Consider the following 17,058-nt stretch of genomic DNA (forward strand, 5'->3'; position numbering starts at 1 on the left):
TGTTCCGGCAGTTATTTTCATCCCACTTTGGACTCAACTTACCTCATATGATTGAGGTTACTTCTAGTAAGTGAGCACTGCCTTAAGGGATTGGATCAGTGTGTGTGGGGTATACTGCTACAGACACCGGGCATTTATCCGGCTACCAATACTTTTAGGCATTTGTTTCCTTTCCCTTTGGACTGTACACATACATTTGGTATCACTTGTGGGACTTTGTTTATATTGCATATTGGCCTAGAGGGCTCTCATTGCAGTTTTGTTAGCACTAGGCACATACCTTTGAGTATACAGCCACCCCATGACTTTTAATACCTCCGTCATTTTGCTGCCATTTGTGTGTACGAGTTACACTTCCCTAGCCTATATTCATATACGTGGGATTAGTTCATTTATTCATTGTGGTATACATTTACCTTGTGATCTCATTTTCTTTGTTTTCTACACTCCTATCTATAACTCTTTTTCGTATATAGGATTTTTTTTTAAATTTATTAATTTATCTACTTACTAAAATATATATATATATGGTGCTACCAGGACAGACTTGTATCTCTTTTTGTGCGCTTGACTTCCTCTTGCTGAGATATAGATAGAGAGATAGATAGATAGATAGATAGATATATACACACACACACACACACTGTATCTATAATATATTGTGCATATGAAAGTGAATTATTTAATCATATTTCAAGGGACATGAAACCCACACTTCTTTCATGATTTAGAAAGACCATACAATTTTAAACAACCACCAATCTACTTCTATTATTTAATTTGCTTAATTCTCTTTATATTCTTTGTTGAAAGTCATACCTAAATAGACTCAACAGCTGCTGATTGGTGGCTGCACATAAATGTCTTGTGTGATTGGCTCACCCATGTGTATTGCTATTTCTTCAACAAAGGATATAGTATTCTCAATGTAAATCATAAAAGAAAAAATGTTGGCTTTCAAATATACTTTGCCTGAGAAAAGGTAAAATGAAAAGCTCAGTAAACCTAAAATAACCATGTAATGTATTTAAAATATAGCATCAATCCCATATTAAAGGTCCCCTGCATAACATTACAAAAACACATATATAATCTCCCTTTACAAATACTCTAGTGACAGTAACAAGAAGTATTAAAGTCTATGGAGATGTTTTCTGTTACCAGCAGTTAGTAGGACTTTATTCTATATAATGGTTATGTTACCCAGGACAAGCAGTTATATGTGCGCTGGGCGTAGACTTACTTTGATACAAGGACAGCAGCAGCATCTCGGGACTTGTCGCTCACCACCAAGTAAGACTACAGAAGAATAAAATGAATATGGTTATTTAAGAGAGACAACGCACAAGCTCAGATACACAGATATCCTTATGGAATGAGCACTTGCCTTTGCGATGTCTAGGATATGATCCATTGTGGAGCGGCGGCACTGTGCGGCATCACTAGAGAGATTCCCATCCAGCCGCGACAGGTCAAACGGTATCAAGCAAGTCATGGACAGCCACAGGAGCAACATATAGCGGGACTCCCACGTCTGAAGATCAGTCGCCACCGCAGAAAAGAGGATGCAAGTTTAACTTTAATGACACCAATCATTCCAGATATGCTCTAAAGTGCAGACAGGTCAGATTGTTGTGTGAAACGCCCCATTGTTTTACCCGAGTATATATTTATATAGGGAAAGTATATCTATACATTTATCTATTGCTTGTGTGATAATAAACTGGTTGTCTGTCACACTCTACTGTGCCAGTACATCACATGCTGACACTATATAAAGCTATATCACAGACCTCCAGATTGTACACAAAATAAAGGATAGCACCAAACGCAAACATTTAACACTGTGTGCAAAGTGTAATGGGACGTCTGTATCCCCCACACATATTAGGATACAGTTGTAGAAATATTACCCCTAATTGATATTTATGAAGTGATGCTGCTGCTCCGCAGTCTTTCTACAATTGCATTGTACATTTGACCTCCCCTATTGGTAGCTTTTCTCCTGGCTGTCTTGAATCTTCCTGTTTTACTTGATTAAATTATTTCTATAATTTGTTCCGGCTGTCTATAGAACCCGTCAGCCACGCCCGCCTGTCTATAGTACCCGTCAGCCACGTCCGCCTGTCTATAGTACCCGTCAGCCACGCCCGCCTGTCTATAGTACCCGTCAGCCACGCCCGCCTGTCTATAGTACCCGTCAGCCACGTCCGCCTGTCTATAGAACCCGTCAGCCACGCCCGCCTGTCTATAGTACCCGTCAGCCACGTCCGCCTGTCTATAGTACCCGTCAGCCACGCCCGCCTGTCTATAGTACCCGGCAGCCACGCCAGCCTGTCTATAGTACCCGTCAGCCACGCCCGCCTGTCTATAGTACCCATCAGCCACGTCCGCCTGTCTATAGTACCCGTCAGCCACGCCCGCCTGTCTATAGAACCTGGCAGCCTGTCTATGGTACCCGGCAGCCACGCCAGCCTGTCTATAGTACCCGGCAGCCACGCCAGCCTGTCTATAGTACCCGTCAGCCACGTCCGCCTGTCTATAGTACCCGTCAGCCACGCCAGCCTGTCTATAGTACCCGTCAGCCACGTCCGCCTGTCTATAGTACCCGTCAGCCACGCCCGCCTGTCTATAGTACCCGGCAGCCACGCCAGCCTGTCTATAGTACCCGGCAGCCACGCCAGCCTGTCTATAGAACCCGTCAACCACGCCAGCCTGTCTATAGAACCCGTCAACCACACCAGCCTGTCTATAGAACCCGTCAGCCACGCCAGCCTGTCTATAGAACCTGGCAGCCTGTCTATGGTACCCGGCAGCCACGCCAGCCTGTCTATAGTACCCGGCAGCCACGCCAGCCTGTCTATAGTACCCGGCAGCCACGCCAGCCTGTCTAGTAGTACCCGGCAGCCACGCCAGCCTGTCTAGTAGTACCCGTCAGCCACGCCAGCCTGTCTATAGTACCCGGCAGCCACGCCAGCCTGTCTAGTAGTACCCGTCAGCCACGCTAGCCTGTCTAGTAGTACCCGTCAGCCACGCCAGCCTGTCTAGTAGTACCCGTCAGCCACGCCAGCCTGTCTAGTAGTACCCGTCAGCCACGCCAGCCTGTCTAGTAGTACCCGTCAGCCACGCCAGCCTGTCTATAGTATGCGTCAACCACACCAGCCTGTCTATAGAACCCATCAGCCACGCCAGCCTGTCTATAGAACCCATCAGCAACGCCAGCCTGTCTAAAGTACCCGTCAGCTATGCCACCCTGTCTATAGTACGAGTCAACCACACCAGTCTATCTATAGTACCTGTCAGCTACGCCACCCTGTCTAAAGTACGTGTCAACCACCCCAACCTGTCTATAGTACACGTCAGCTACACCAGCCTGTCTATAGTACGCGTCAGCTACACCAGCCTGTCTATAGTACCTGTTAGCCACACCAGCCTGTCTATAGTAACTCCTGTATATGGCAACAAATAGTTCCCACTGAAATATAAAAAGTAGATCAAATCCTGATTTCAGAAGGGAGAGAGGAAGCTTTCTGAATACATTAACACCTTGTTAGTTGCAATTGCCTTATTTGGAGGAGCCAATCAAGGCTTGTTTCTGTAAACACAACTACCCACAGTCGTTTTAGTGAAACGTGTAATGTATTTAGCATCATGTCACCACCAATTTTCAGAAATGGAGAACCCACAATGTTAAATTACATTAAAAGGGGCACAAAAAATAATCAGAGGATAAAAACCAATAACTTACAGCACCGTGCATCCCCACACACTTGTGGTTTATACAATCTCTAACATAAAGCTAGATATTAAAGGGACATGAAAAACTATTATTTTTCTTTCACGATTTAAAAAGGAGCAGCAATTTTAAATAATTTTTCAATGTACTTCTATTATTTAATGTAATTTGTTCTCTTGATATCCTTTGTTGAAAAACACAGACTCAGTAGCTGCTGATTGGTGGCTGCACATAGATGCCTTGTGTGATTGGCTCACCCATGTGCACTGCTATTTCTTCAACAACAGATATCTAAAGAGTAAAGCAAATGAAATAATAGAAGTAAATTAGAAAGTTGTTTAAAATTGTGTTCTCTGACTCATGAGAGAAATATTTTGGGTTTCGTGTCCTTTTAATGCTACTAATGAGTATTTTGTTAACAAAATGTAAAATATCCGTGATAATTAAACAAGAACAGTGACAAAGGAGGTGCAAGAAAACAGTGAATAAATGTGAGAAGTATGAATAAGTTTATTGCACATTTCATACAGCAGTATATTAATCCTAGAGAACAAACATATGATTAAGTGTCAATTTGCGGCACGAAACGCGTAAGGATTTATCTCCTGTTCTGTGCCTATGTTTGAACTATTTACAAATAAAAAAAACATAATTTATGCTTACCTGATAAATTTATTTCTCTTGTAGTGTATTCAGTCCACGGGTCATCCATTACTTATGGGATATATTCCCTTCCCAACAGGAAGTTGCAAGAGGATCACCCAAGCAGAGCTGCTATATAGCTCCTCCCCTCACATGTCATATCCAGTCATTCGACCGAAAAAAAGACAAGAAAGGAGAAACCATAGGGTGCAGTGGTGACTGGAGTTTTAATTAAAATTTAGATCTGCCTTAAAAGACAGGGCGGGCCGTGGACTGAATACACTACAAGAGAAATAAATTTATCAAGTAAGCATAAATTATGTTTTCTCTTGTTAAGTGTATTCAGTCCACGGGTCATCCATTACTTATGGGATACCAATACCAAAGCCAAAGTACACGGATGATGGGAGGGACAAGGCAGGAACTTAAACGGAAGGAACCACTGCCTGTAGAACCTTTCTCCCAAAAACAGCCTCCGAAGAAGCAAAAGTGTCAAATTTGTAAAATTTTTAAAAAGTGTGAAGCGAAGACCAAGTTGCAGCCTTGCAAATCTGTTCAACAGAGGCCTCATTCTTAAAGGCCCAGGTGGAAGCCACAGCTCTAGTGGAATGAGCTGTAATTCTTTCAGGGGGCTGCTGTCCAGCAGTCTCATAGGCTAAACGTATTATGCTACGAAGCCAAAAGGAGAGAGAGGTTGCCGAAGCTTTTTGACCTCTCCTCTGACCAGAGTACACGACAAACAGGGAAGAAGTTTGATGAAAATCTTTAGTTGCCTGTAAATAGAACTTCAGGGCACGGACTACGTCCAGATTATGCAAAAGTCGTTCCTTCTTTGAAGAAGGATTAGGACATAATGATGGAACAACAATCTCCTGATTGATATTCCTGTTAGAAACAACCTTAGGTAAAAACCCAGGTTTAGTACGCAGAACTACCTTGTCTGAATGGAAAATCAGATAAGGAGAATCACAATGTAAGGCCGATAACTCAGAGACTCTTCGAGCCGAGGAAATAGCCATCAAAAACAGAACTTTCCAAGATAAAAGCTTAATATCAATGGAATGAAGGGGTTCAAACGGAACCCCTTGAAGAACTTTAAGAACCAAGTTTAAGCTCCACGGAGGAGCAACAGTCTTAAACACAGGCTTAATCCTAGCCAAAGCCTGACAAAAAGCCTGGACGTCTGGAACTTCTGCCAGACGTTTGTGTAAGAGAATAGACAGAGCAGAAATCTTTCCCTTTAACGAACTAGCAGATAAGCCCTTTTCTAAACCCTCTTGTAGAAAGGACAATATCCTAGGAATCCTAACCCTACTCCATGAGTAACCCTTGGAGTCGCACCAATATAAATATTTACGCCATATCTTATGGTAAATTTTTCTGGTAACAGGCTTCCGTGCCTGTATTAAGGTATCAATAACTGACTCCGAGAAGCCACGCTTTGATAGAATCAAGCGTTCAATCTCCATGCAGTCAGCCTCAGAGAAATTAGATTTGGATGTTTGAAAGGACCGTGTATTAGAAGGTCCTGCCTCAGAGGTAGAAACCATGGTGGACAGGACGACATGTCCACTAGGTCTGCATATCAGGTCCTGCGTGGCCACGCAGGCGCTATCAGAATCGCCGATGCTCTCTCCTGTTTGATCTTGGCAATCAGTCGAGGTAGCATCGGAAATGGTGGAAACACATAAGCCATGTTGAAGACCCAAGGGGCTGTCAGAGCATCTATCAGCGCCGCTCCCGGGTCCCTGGACCTGGATCCGTAACAAGGAAGTTTGGCGTTCTGGCGAGACGCCATGAGATCCAGATCTGGTTTGCCCCAACGATGAATCAGTTGAGCGAAGACCTCCGGATGAAGTTCCCACTCCCCCGGATGAAAAGTCTGGCAACTTAGAAAATCCGCCTCTCAGTTCTCCACGCCTGGGATGTAGATCGCTGACAGGTGGCAAGAGTGAGACTCTGCCCAGCGAATTATCTTTGAGACTTCCAACATCGCTAGGGAACTCCTGGTTCCCCCTTGATGGTTGATGTAAGCCACAGTCGTGATGTTGCCCGACTGAAATCTGATGAACCTCAGTGTTGCTAACTGAGGCCAAGCTAGAAGAGCATTGAATATTGCTCTCAACTCCAGAATATTTATTGGGAGGAGTTTCTCCTCCTGAGTCCATAATCCCTGAGCCTTCAGGGAGTTCCAGACTGCGCCCCAACCTAGAAGGCTGGCATCTGTTGTTACAATCGTCCAATCTGGCCTGCGAAAGGTCATACCCTTGGACAGATGGACCCGAGAAAGCCACCAGAGAAGAGAATCTCTGGTCTCTTGGTCCAGATTTAGCAGAGGGGACAAATCTGAGTAATCCCCATTCCACTGATTTAGCATGCACAATTGCAGCGGTCTGAGATGCCGGCGCGCAAATGGCACTATGTCCATTGCCGCTACCATTAAGCCGATTACTTCCATGCACTGAGCCACTGACGGGCGTGGAATGAAGGACACGGCAAGCATTTAGAAGTTTTGATAACCTGGACTCCGTCAGGTAAATTTTCATCTCTACAGAATCTATAAGAGTCCCTAGAAAGGAGACTCTTGTGAGTGGTGATAGAGAACTCTTTTCCACGTTCACTTTCCACCCATGCAACCTCAGAAATGCCAGAACTATCTCTGTATGAGACTTGGCCATTTGAAAGCTTGACGCCTGTATCAGGATGTCGTCTAGATACGGAGCCACCGCTATGCCTCGCGGTCTTAGAACCGCCAGAAGTGAGCCCAGAACCTTTGTAAAGATTCTCGGGGCCGTAGCCAACCCGAAGGGAAGAGCTACAAACTGGTAATGCCTGTCTAGAAAGGCAAATCTTAGGTACCGATAATGATCTTTGTGAATCGGTATATGAAGGTAGGCATCCTTTAAGTCTACTGTGGTCATGTATTGACCCTCTTGGATCATGGGTAGGATGGTTCGAATAGTTTCCATTTTGAATGATGGAACTCTTAGGAATTTGTTTAAGATTTTTAGGTCCAAGATTGGTCTGAAGGTTCCCTCTTTCTTGGGAACCACAAACAGATTTGAGTAAAACCCTTGCCCTTGTTCCGTCCGCGGAACTGGGTGGATCACCCCCATTACTAAGAGGTCTTGCACACAGCGTAGAAATGCCTCTTTTTTTATTTGGTTTGCTGATAACCTTGAAAGATGAAATCTCCCTTGTGGAGGAGAAGCTTTGAAGTCCAGAAGATATCCCTGAGATATGATCTCCAACGCCCAGGGATCCTGGACATCTCTTGCCCAAGCCTGGGCGAAGAGAGATAGTCTGCCCCCCACTAGATCCGTTTCCGGATAGGGGGCCCTCTCTTCATGCTGTCTTAGGGGCAGAAGTAGGCTTTCTGGCCTGCTTGCCCTTGTTCCAGGGCTGGTTAGCTTTCCAGCCCTGTCTGTAACGAGCAACAGGTCCTTCCTGTTTTGGAGCGGAGGAAGTTGATGCTGCTCCTGCCTTGAAGTTACGAAAGGCACGAAAATTAGACTGTTTGGCCTTTGATTTGGCCCTGTCCTGAGGAAGAGTATGACCCTTACCCCCAGTAATGTCAGCAATAATTTCTTTCAAGCCGGGCCCGAATAAGGTCTGCCCTTTGAAAGGAATATTAAGCAGTTTAGATTTAGAAGTCACGTCAGCTGACCAGGATTTAAGCCATAGCGCTCTGCGCGCCTGGATGGCGAATCCGGAGTTCTTAGTCGTTAGTTTGGTTAAATGTACAACGGCATCAGAAACAAATGCATTAGCTAGCTTAAGTGCTTTAAGCTTGGCCATAATCTCATCCAATGGAGCTGTGCAAATGGCCTCTTCCAGAGACTCAAACCAGAATGCCGCAGCAGCAGTGACAGGCGCAATGCATGCAAGGGGCTGTAAGATAAAACCTTGTTGAACAAACATTTTCTTAAGGTAACCTTCTAATTTTTTATCCATTGGATCCGAAAAGGCACAACTATCCTCCACCGGGATAGTGGTACGTTTAGCTAAAGTAGAAACTGCTCCCTCCACCTTAGGGACCGTCTGCCATAAGTCTCGTGTGGTGGCGTCTATTGGAAACATTTTTCTAAATATCGGAGGAGGGGAAAAGGGCACACCGGGTCTATCCCACTCTTTGCTAATAATTTCTGTAAGCCTTTTAGGGATAGGAAAAACGTCAGTACACACCGGTACTGCAAAGTATCTATCCAACCTACATATTTTCTCTGGAATTGCAACCGTGTTACAATCATTCAGAGTCGCTAATACCTCCCCTAGCAATACACGGAGGTTCTCAAGCTTAAATTTAAAAGTAGAAATCTCTGAATACGGTCTCCCTGGATCAGATCCGTCACCCACAGAACGAAGCTCTCCGTCCTCATGTTCTGCAAATTGTGACGCAGTATCAGACATGGCTCTCACATCATCAGCGCTCTCTGTCCTTAACCCAGAGCTATCGCGCTTGCCTCTTAATTCAGGCAATTTAGATAATACCTCTGTCATAACAGCAGCCATGTCTTGCAAAGTGATTTGTATGGGCCTCTCTGATGTACTTGGCGCCACAATATCACGCGCCTCCTGAGCGGGAGGCGAAGGTACTGACACGTGAGGAGAGTTAGTCGGCATAACTTCCCCCTCGTTGTCTGGTAATAATTTCTTTACAGATATAAATTGACTTTTATTCAAAGTGACATCAATACATTTAGTACACATATTTCTGTGGGGCTCCACATTGGCCTTCAAACATAGTGAACAAACAGATTCATCTGTGTCAGACATGTTTAAACAGACTCGCAATGAGACTAGCAAGCTTGGAAAATCCTTTCAAATAAATTTACAAGCAATATAAAAAAACGCTACTGCGCCTTTAAGAAGCACAAAAAATCGTCACAGTTGAAATAACAATGAACCAAATCAGTTATAGCAACCAAATTTTCACAGTAAATGTATTAAGTTAGCAAAGCATTGCACCCACTAGCAAATGGATGATTAAACCCTTAATACCCAAAAACGGATAATCAATTTAACAATTAACATTTTTATCACAGTCAAACACACTGTCACAGGTCTGCTGTGACTGATTACCTCCCTCAAAATGAATTTTGAAGACCCCTGAGCTCTCTAGAGACGTCCTCGATCAAGGAGGAAGAAGCAGGAAGACTGAAACTGAATTTTTACTGCGCAAAAAAGCGCTAAAATAGGCACCTCCCACTCATATTACAACAGTGGGAAACCTCAGTTAACCGTTTCTATGTAGAAATAAACAACAGCCATGTGGAAAATCATGCCCCAAAAGATTTATCACCAAAGTACCTCACAAAAAACGAATAACATGCCAGTAAACGTTTTAAACATGCACTTTAAAAGTTAGGTAGTGTTATTAATAAGCCTGCTACCAGTCGCTTCTACTGCAGTTAAGGCTCATACATTACTTCAGTATTAACAGTATTTTCTTAGTCAAATTCCATTCCTTAGAAAATTACTTATTGTACATACATTCATCAGCCTGATACCAGTCGCTACTGCATTTAAGGCTGTACTTACATTACATCGGTATCAGCAGTATTTTCTTAGTCAATTCCATTCCTTAGAAAAATAATTTACTGCACATACCTTGTTTTCAGGATTCCCCACACGCAATTCCCTTTCTGAAAGTTACCCCACTCCTCAGAATGTGCGAGAACAGCCAGTGGATCTTAGTTACTTCTGCTAAGATCATAGAAAACGCAGGCAGATTCTTCTTCCAAATACTGCCTGAGAACAAACAGCACACTCCGGTGCCATTTAAAATAACAAACTTTTGATTGAAGAAATAAACTAAGTATAAAAAACACCAGACCTCTCACAACGTCCTATCTAGTTGAGTTGCAAGAGAATGACTGGATATGACATGTGAGGGGAGGAGCTATATAGCAGCTCTGCTTGGGTGATCCTATGGCAACTTCCTGTTGGGAAGGGAATATATCCCATAAGTAATGGATGACCCGTGGACTGAATACACTTAACAAGAGAAAAGTGTTTTTATTCTATTCCGTGCCTCCCAAGTGTTGCTCCATTTTGTTTTTTAGTATATTAATCCTGCCCACATACATCACAAAGCATCATACAATGAAAGTGCACACAAAACTGGTAATAAAACATCACAGATGCTGTGAAAGAACCTCTTCCATAACATGATTTGTTTAGACCTTTATACACGACCAATATGTAAATGCTAAATGTAGTTAAAGTCATGTTGTTACCTCGTGATCTTCAGGATTCTGGGATGAAATCATTGCCAGCACAGGTTGTACATCAGCAACTTCATGAGGAAAGAGACGAAGAAATATCTTAAATCCCCGAACCTGCAAGAGAGGACAATTATAGTGTGTGCAAGAGTAGACAAACACATATGCTTTACCTTTTATTTATTTTTTTAAATACAACAAGGAGGCTGTGATCTCAACAGGAAGCTTATCTAGCTTGATGTCATAAAACTTCTAGAGTAACTTGAGATGGTTTACTATTTAGATAATGCTAGAGAAACAGTAAGTCTGTTTTACTCATGCTCAGAAGAGGCAAAATTCAACTTAAGTTCAAAGCAAGTCTCCACTTTTATCTTCCTGAGGGCAGTGGCTACAATGGGAATTTCTAAGTGCTCATTTTGCAAGAAAACAAGTAAGTTGTTTGCTATTTTTTTTACACAATTTGTTTATGTTTACTTTGGTTAAGCAGAATTGTTTTTACTTAAGGGGCACGGTTTGCTATTCCTTTAACATAATTGCATGCATAAATTACTAAAAGAAATAGCAGCAATAGTTTTATTGGTCTCTATAGTTCAATCAGAGTGAACATAAAATACATCATCATAATGCTATGGTGTTGGTGTGACAAAATATAAGCGATAAGCTTTTATAAGCTATGGATTTAAGCCATGTAACCATTACATTACCTTGGAAATGATATAAAGAAATTTAAAAGCCAAGTGGATAAGGAACGGCGGTGCTTGCTTGTCTCGTACAATTTCCAGCAACAAATCCAACATCCACTCTATGAAATAAATATAGCGTCAGTTTAGGTAAAGCAACTGGGAAATTATGTAAACAGTAGCAAGTGTTACCACCCTGACAACATATTACATAACCATCTTTCAATGAATCTTTAAGAAGCAATGAGATTTCAGTAAACAATTTCACGAAGATGAAAAAAACTGTACAGAAAAGAATCACATTTGTAGTTTGGTGAAAGTTTTCAGTTACTTTTCTCCAGTTAGTTAACCTGGTAATTTGATGCTTTCCCCAGAAAAACAACATTGTTTGAATACCTGACATTTGGGGGGTTTTTGTGTTGCTCCTCTATTATTATAAAAAGACCCTTGTCTTGTGGTGGGATGGACCTAATAACCAGTAGCAAGTTATATTGGGGCTCGTTTCATGCCGGACCACCACCTAGTAATACACTATAAATGCATTGACCCTGTCCTGTATTGTCCCAGCACCCACTCGCTAACTAGATAGTCTTTCCTTCATTTACAGCTTTTGCATAATTCCTGATGAAGGCCTTTGTGATTTACCAGCATCTCTGGTTATTCTGTAGTTGATTATTGAGCTGTCCTGCATATTTGTGCCACATATTGTGCTTTGGAGGTTATTTATGCTATGAGCAGAGGTACATTATGAGTAGTTCTACACTTTGGGCTCGATTTATCAAAGGCAATTTGCAATTTTCCTGCCTACGACTGCATGTTCTCACAATAGAACCTGCAGTCAGCATTTATCAAGCAGCGGTCATCAGACACAAGAGAACCTGCAGTCAGTAATTATCAAGCAGCGGTCATCAGACACAATAGAACCTGCAGTCAGCATTTATCAAGCAGCGGTCATCAGACACAATAGAACCTGCAGTCAGCATTTATCAAGCAGCGGTCATCACACAAGAGAACCTGCAGTTAGTATCTGTCAAGCAGCGGTCATCAGAAACAAGAGAACCTGCAGTCAGTATTTATCAAGCAGCGGTCATCAGACACAAGAGAACCTGCAGTAAGTATTTATCAAGCAGCGGTCATCAGTCACAAGAGAACCTGCAGTCAGTATTTAATAAGCAGCGGTCATCACACAATAGAACCTGCAGTCAGTATTTATCAAGCAGCGGTCGTCAGACACAAGAGAACCTGCAGTCAGTATGTAACAAGCAGCATTCATCAGACACAAGAGAACCTGCAGTCAGTATTTAACAAACAGCGGTCATCAGACACAAGAGAACCTGCAGTCAGTATTTATCAAGCAGCGGTCATCAGACACAAGAGAACCTGCAGTAAGTATTTATCAAGCAGCGGTCATTATACACAAGAGAACCTGCAGTCAGTACTTATCAAGCAGCGGTCATCAGACACAAGAGAACCTGCAGTCAGTATTTATCAAGCAGCGGTCGTCAGACACAAGAGAACCTGCAGTAAGTATTTATCAAGCAGCGTTCATCAAACACAAGTGAACCTGCAGTCAGTATTTATCAAGCAGCGGTCATCAGACACAAGAGAACCTGCAGTCAGTATTTAACAAGCAGCGGTCATCAGAAACAAGAGAACCTGCAGTCAGTATTTATCAAGCAGCAGTCATCAGACACAAGAGAACCTGCAGTCCGTGTTTAACAAGCAGCGGTCATCAGACACAAGAGAACCTGCAGTCCGTGTTTAACAAGCAGCAGTCATCAGACACAAGAGAGTTTGCAGTCAGTATTTATCAAGCAGCAGTCATCAGACACAAGAGAACCTGCAGTCAGTATTTATCAAGCAGCGGTCATCAGACACAGGAGAACCTGCAGTCAGTATTTAACAAGCAGCGGTCATCAGACACAAGAGAACCTGCAGTCAGTATTTATCAAGCAGCGGTCATCAGACACAAGAGAGTTTGCAGTCAGTATTTATCAAGCAGCAGTCATCAAACACAAGTGATCCTGCAGTCAGTAATTATCAAGCAGCAGTCATCAAACACAAGAGAACCTGCAGTCAGTATTTAACAAGCAGCGGTCATCAGACACAGGAGAACCTGCAGTCAGTATTTAACAAGCAGCGGTCATCAGACACAAGAGAACCTGCAGTCAGTATTTAACAAGCAGCGGTCATCAGACACAAGAGAACCTGCAGTCAGTATTTATCAAGCAGCAGTCATCAGACACAAGAGAACCTGCAGTCTGTATTTATCAAGCAGCAGTCATCAGACACAAGAGAACCTGCAGTCCGTGTTTAACAAGCAGCGGTCATCAGACACAAGAGAACCTGCAGTCCGTGTTTAACAAGCAGCGGTCATCAGACACAGGAGAACCTGCAGTCAGTATTTATCAAGCAGTAGTCATTAGACAGCTGCTTCCCTAACTTTTCTCCACCTCTTAGGTAGAGAATTTAAATCTCCCCGGGCTCGTATGGCCGGGGAGATTTACAGCTTCTGCCCACGCGTGATTGGCTGTGCACGGGCAGGGGGCGGGATTGCACACAAGAGAAAATAGCGCTCTTGTGCAATCCTGAATTCCGCCAACAGAATTCTGCCCTCCAGAGGCGAGCTGCGGTGGACAAGGGCGTATATGCACACCCCTGTCCTCCGTAGCTTGATAAATCGATGCCATAGTGGTAATTGGGCTTTGATTTGACTTGTTAATAACGGTCTATATTTCAGCCTTAGAGCTAATCTTTATTCTTGATTAACACATAACAATACCTGTATACATATTTGTAGGATATGCGATTTCCAGTCATTGCAAAATAAAGTAATTATAAAAGTATCTCACATAGGGGCACTCATGATAATATCAATTAAAGGGACATAAAACCAACATTTTTTCTTTCATGATTCAGACAGATTACAATTTTAAACAACTTTTCAATGTACTTATATTATCATTTATTTGGTATCAATTTTTGAAGAAGCAGCTACTGGAAGCTAGCTAAACATATCCGATGAGCCAATGATAAGAGGCATATATGTGCAGCCACCAATATGCAGCTAGCTCCTAGTAGTGCATTCCCACTCCTGAGCCTACCTAAGTATGCTTTTCAACCAAGGATATCAATAGAACAAAGCAAATGAGTTCATAGAAGTGGGAAAATTATTTTAAAAACTGTATGCTCTGAATCATAAATGAACTAATCAGGGTTTCATTTCCCTTTAAGTCTTCTTATTAATATTTAAACCCTGGTGTGTTGTTCTTATAACCTGTATAAAACAAAGGATTATGTTTCTATCCCATCTGCTCTAAGGCATATTGTAACTGTGACTGGTTGTTCTACATCACAATGTAGGCCCATTAGAGACCCAGATACTTTTTTTTTCCATTTAACTGTTTTTATTAATGTTGTTTTAACATATTACATCAGTGCTCAACAACAACTAAAAAATTAGGAGTCAGACAGTGGTAGTCGTATATAGATGTATGGAGAATAACCCAAGAAGTAGGAGTCAGACAGTGGTAGTCGTATATAGATGTATGGAGAATAACCCAAGAAGTAGGAGTCAGACAGTGGTAGTCGTATATAGATATATGGAGAATAACCCAAGAAGTAGGAGTCAGACAGTGGTAGTCGTATATAGATGTATGGAGAATAACCCAAGAAGTAGGAGTCAGACAGTGGTAGTCGTATATAGATGTATGGAGAATAACCCAAGAAGTAGGAGTCAGACAGTGGTAGTCGTATATAGATATATGGAGAATAACCCAAGAAGTAGGAGTCAGACAGTGGTAGTCGTATATAGATGTATGGAGAATAACCCAAGAAGTAGGAGTCAGACAGTGGTAGTCGTATATAGATGTATGGAGAATAACCCAAGAAGTAGGAGTCAGACAGTGGTAGTCGTATATAGATATATGGAGAATAACCCAAGAAGTAGGAGTCAGACAGTGGTAGTCGTATATAGATGTATGGAGAATAACCCAAGAAGTAGGAGTCAGACAGTGGTAGTCGTACATAGATGTATGGAGAATAACCCAAGAAGTAGGAGTCAGACAGTGGTAGTCGTACATAGATGTATGGAGAATAACCCAAGAAGTAGGAGCCAGACAGTGGTAGTCGTATATAGATATATGGAGAATAACCCAAGAAGTAGGAGCCAGGCAGTGGTAGTCGTATATAGATATATGGAGAATAACCCAAGAAGTAGGAGCCAGGCAGTGGTAGTCGTATATAGATATATGGAGAATAACCCAAGAAGTAGGAGCCAGGCAGTGGTAGTCGTATATAGATATATGGAGAATAACCCAAGAAGTAGGAGCCAGGCAGTGGTAGTCGTATATAGATATATGGAGAATAACCCAAGAAGTAGGAGCCAGGCAGTGGTAGTCATATATAGATATATGGAGAATAACCCAAGAAGTAGGAGCCAGGCAGTGGTAGTCGTATATAGATATATGGAGAATAACCCAAGAAGTAGGAGTCAGAGGTAGAATTGGTTGAGCCCTGTATGACATCAGGATTTACAATTTCTCAATCGTACAGAGTCAATTAGTAACAAAAAGTTGTATACAATAACATTTTTTTACATAAATGAGCGAAGATACGGAAAATAAGGAGAGAAGAAAAGTGCTAATTTAACATCGCATTGAAATTATTTGTTGCATTAATGAAACCTTTTATTTTAGCTTCTCACTCATTGAGGTAGCGACAAAAAGAACACATCTAGTGTAACATGGTTTGTGTTTGTAGCGTTATATGAGACAATAAAACTGTTTAACGTGTGTTTTTTGTTCCCAGAGAAATATGGTGTCTAATAGAAAATCTTTTTACCGATAGAACTATAACGGATTTGGTTCTACTTGATGTAGCCATTGCTCATGGGTCGGGGTCTGGTTTTTCCAGACTAGGTATTGCACAAGTAAGCATGCATTGTAGTATTTGCAGCTTAGTTGTGGGAAATGATTAAGGAGAATTATCTCAGGGTTACGGTAGGTGGAGCCGCTGCATTTATGAGCGCTTCCTCCTTAAGATATTCTAATGTTCTTGCCCCCTGTAATATTTCCTCCACTAAAGAGACACTGAACCCAAATTTTTTCTTTTGTGATTCAGATAGAACAGCAATTTTAAGCAACTTTCTAATTTACTCAGATTATCAAATTTTTTATTGTTCTCTTTAAATTTATCTTTATTTGAAAAAGAAGGCATCTAGGCTCTTTTTTTTGGTTCAGACCTCTAGACAGCACTTTTTTTATTGGTGGATGAATTTATCCACCAATCAGCAATAACATCCCAGGTTGTTCACCAAAAATGGGCCATCATCTAAAATTACATTCTTGCATTTCAAATAAAGATATCAAGAGAATAAATAACATTTGATAATAGGAGTAAATTAGAAAGTTGCTTAGAATTTCATGTTGTATCTGAATCACAAAAGAAAAAATGTGGAGGAACTTCCGGGCGGCGGCCATGATAGGTCGCAGTTTTGTGTGCTGCTCCTGCCTTGATAGATTTGACTTGAAAAATTATAATAAGTCCCCTTCTGGCAAAAAAATTAAAGACTGCACTCAAGCTAACCATCCCTTACCTATTGATCTGAAAATCGTCTAGATAGCTGCCAGCACCAGAGCACCGGAGCTTACATTGAGGTTGCGGCCTCCAACCAAACCCCCCGGTAGAGTTCCTTTAGGCCTCTGCCGTTGCACAACGCTGTAGTTGGGTTGCAATAACCCTATATAGAAACCTTCAAGATATCTATTGAGCTTAT

General features: G+C 42.1%; 1 protein-coding gene across 1 annotated transcript in view; it reads right to left on the reverse strand.

The window, feature by feature from the left end:
- TBCD (tubulin folding cofactor D) overlaps positions 1-17,058 on the reverse strand; it is a 1,563,032-nt gene that overhangs the window by 1,529,117 nt on the left and 16,857 nt on the right. Inside the window, exons 4-7 of the mRNA XM_053710319.1 lie at positions 11,307-11,404; positions 10,618-10,719; positions 1,388-1,534; positions 1,244-1,299 (exon numbers count right to left, since the gene is read on the reverse strand). Of these exons, the coding sequence (XP_053566294.1) occupies positions 1,244-1,299; positions 1,388-1,534; positions 10,618-10,719; positions 11,307-11,404 (403 nt within the window). The remainder of the gene's footprint in view (positions 1-1,243; positions 1,300-1,387; positions 1,535-10,617; positions 10,720-11,306; positions 11,405-17,058) is intronic.

Source organism: Bombina bombina, chromosome 1 (assembly GCF_027579735.1).
Source record: "Bombina bombina isolate aBomBom1 chromosome 1, aBomBom1.pri, whole genome shotgun sequence".
NCBI lineage: Eukaryota > Metazoa > Chordata > Amphibia > Anura > Bombinatoridae > Bombina > Bombina bombina.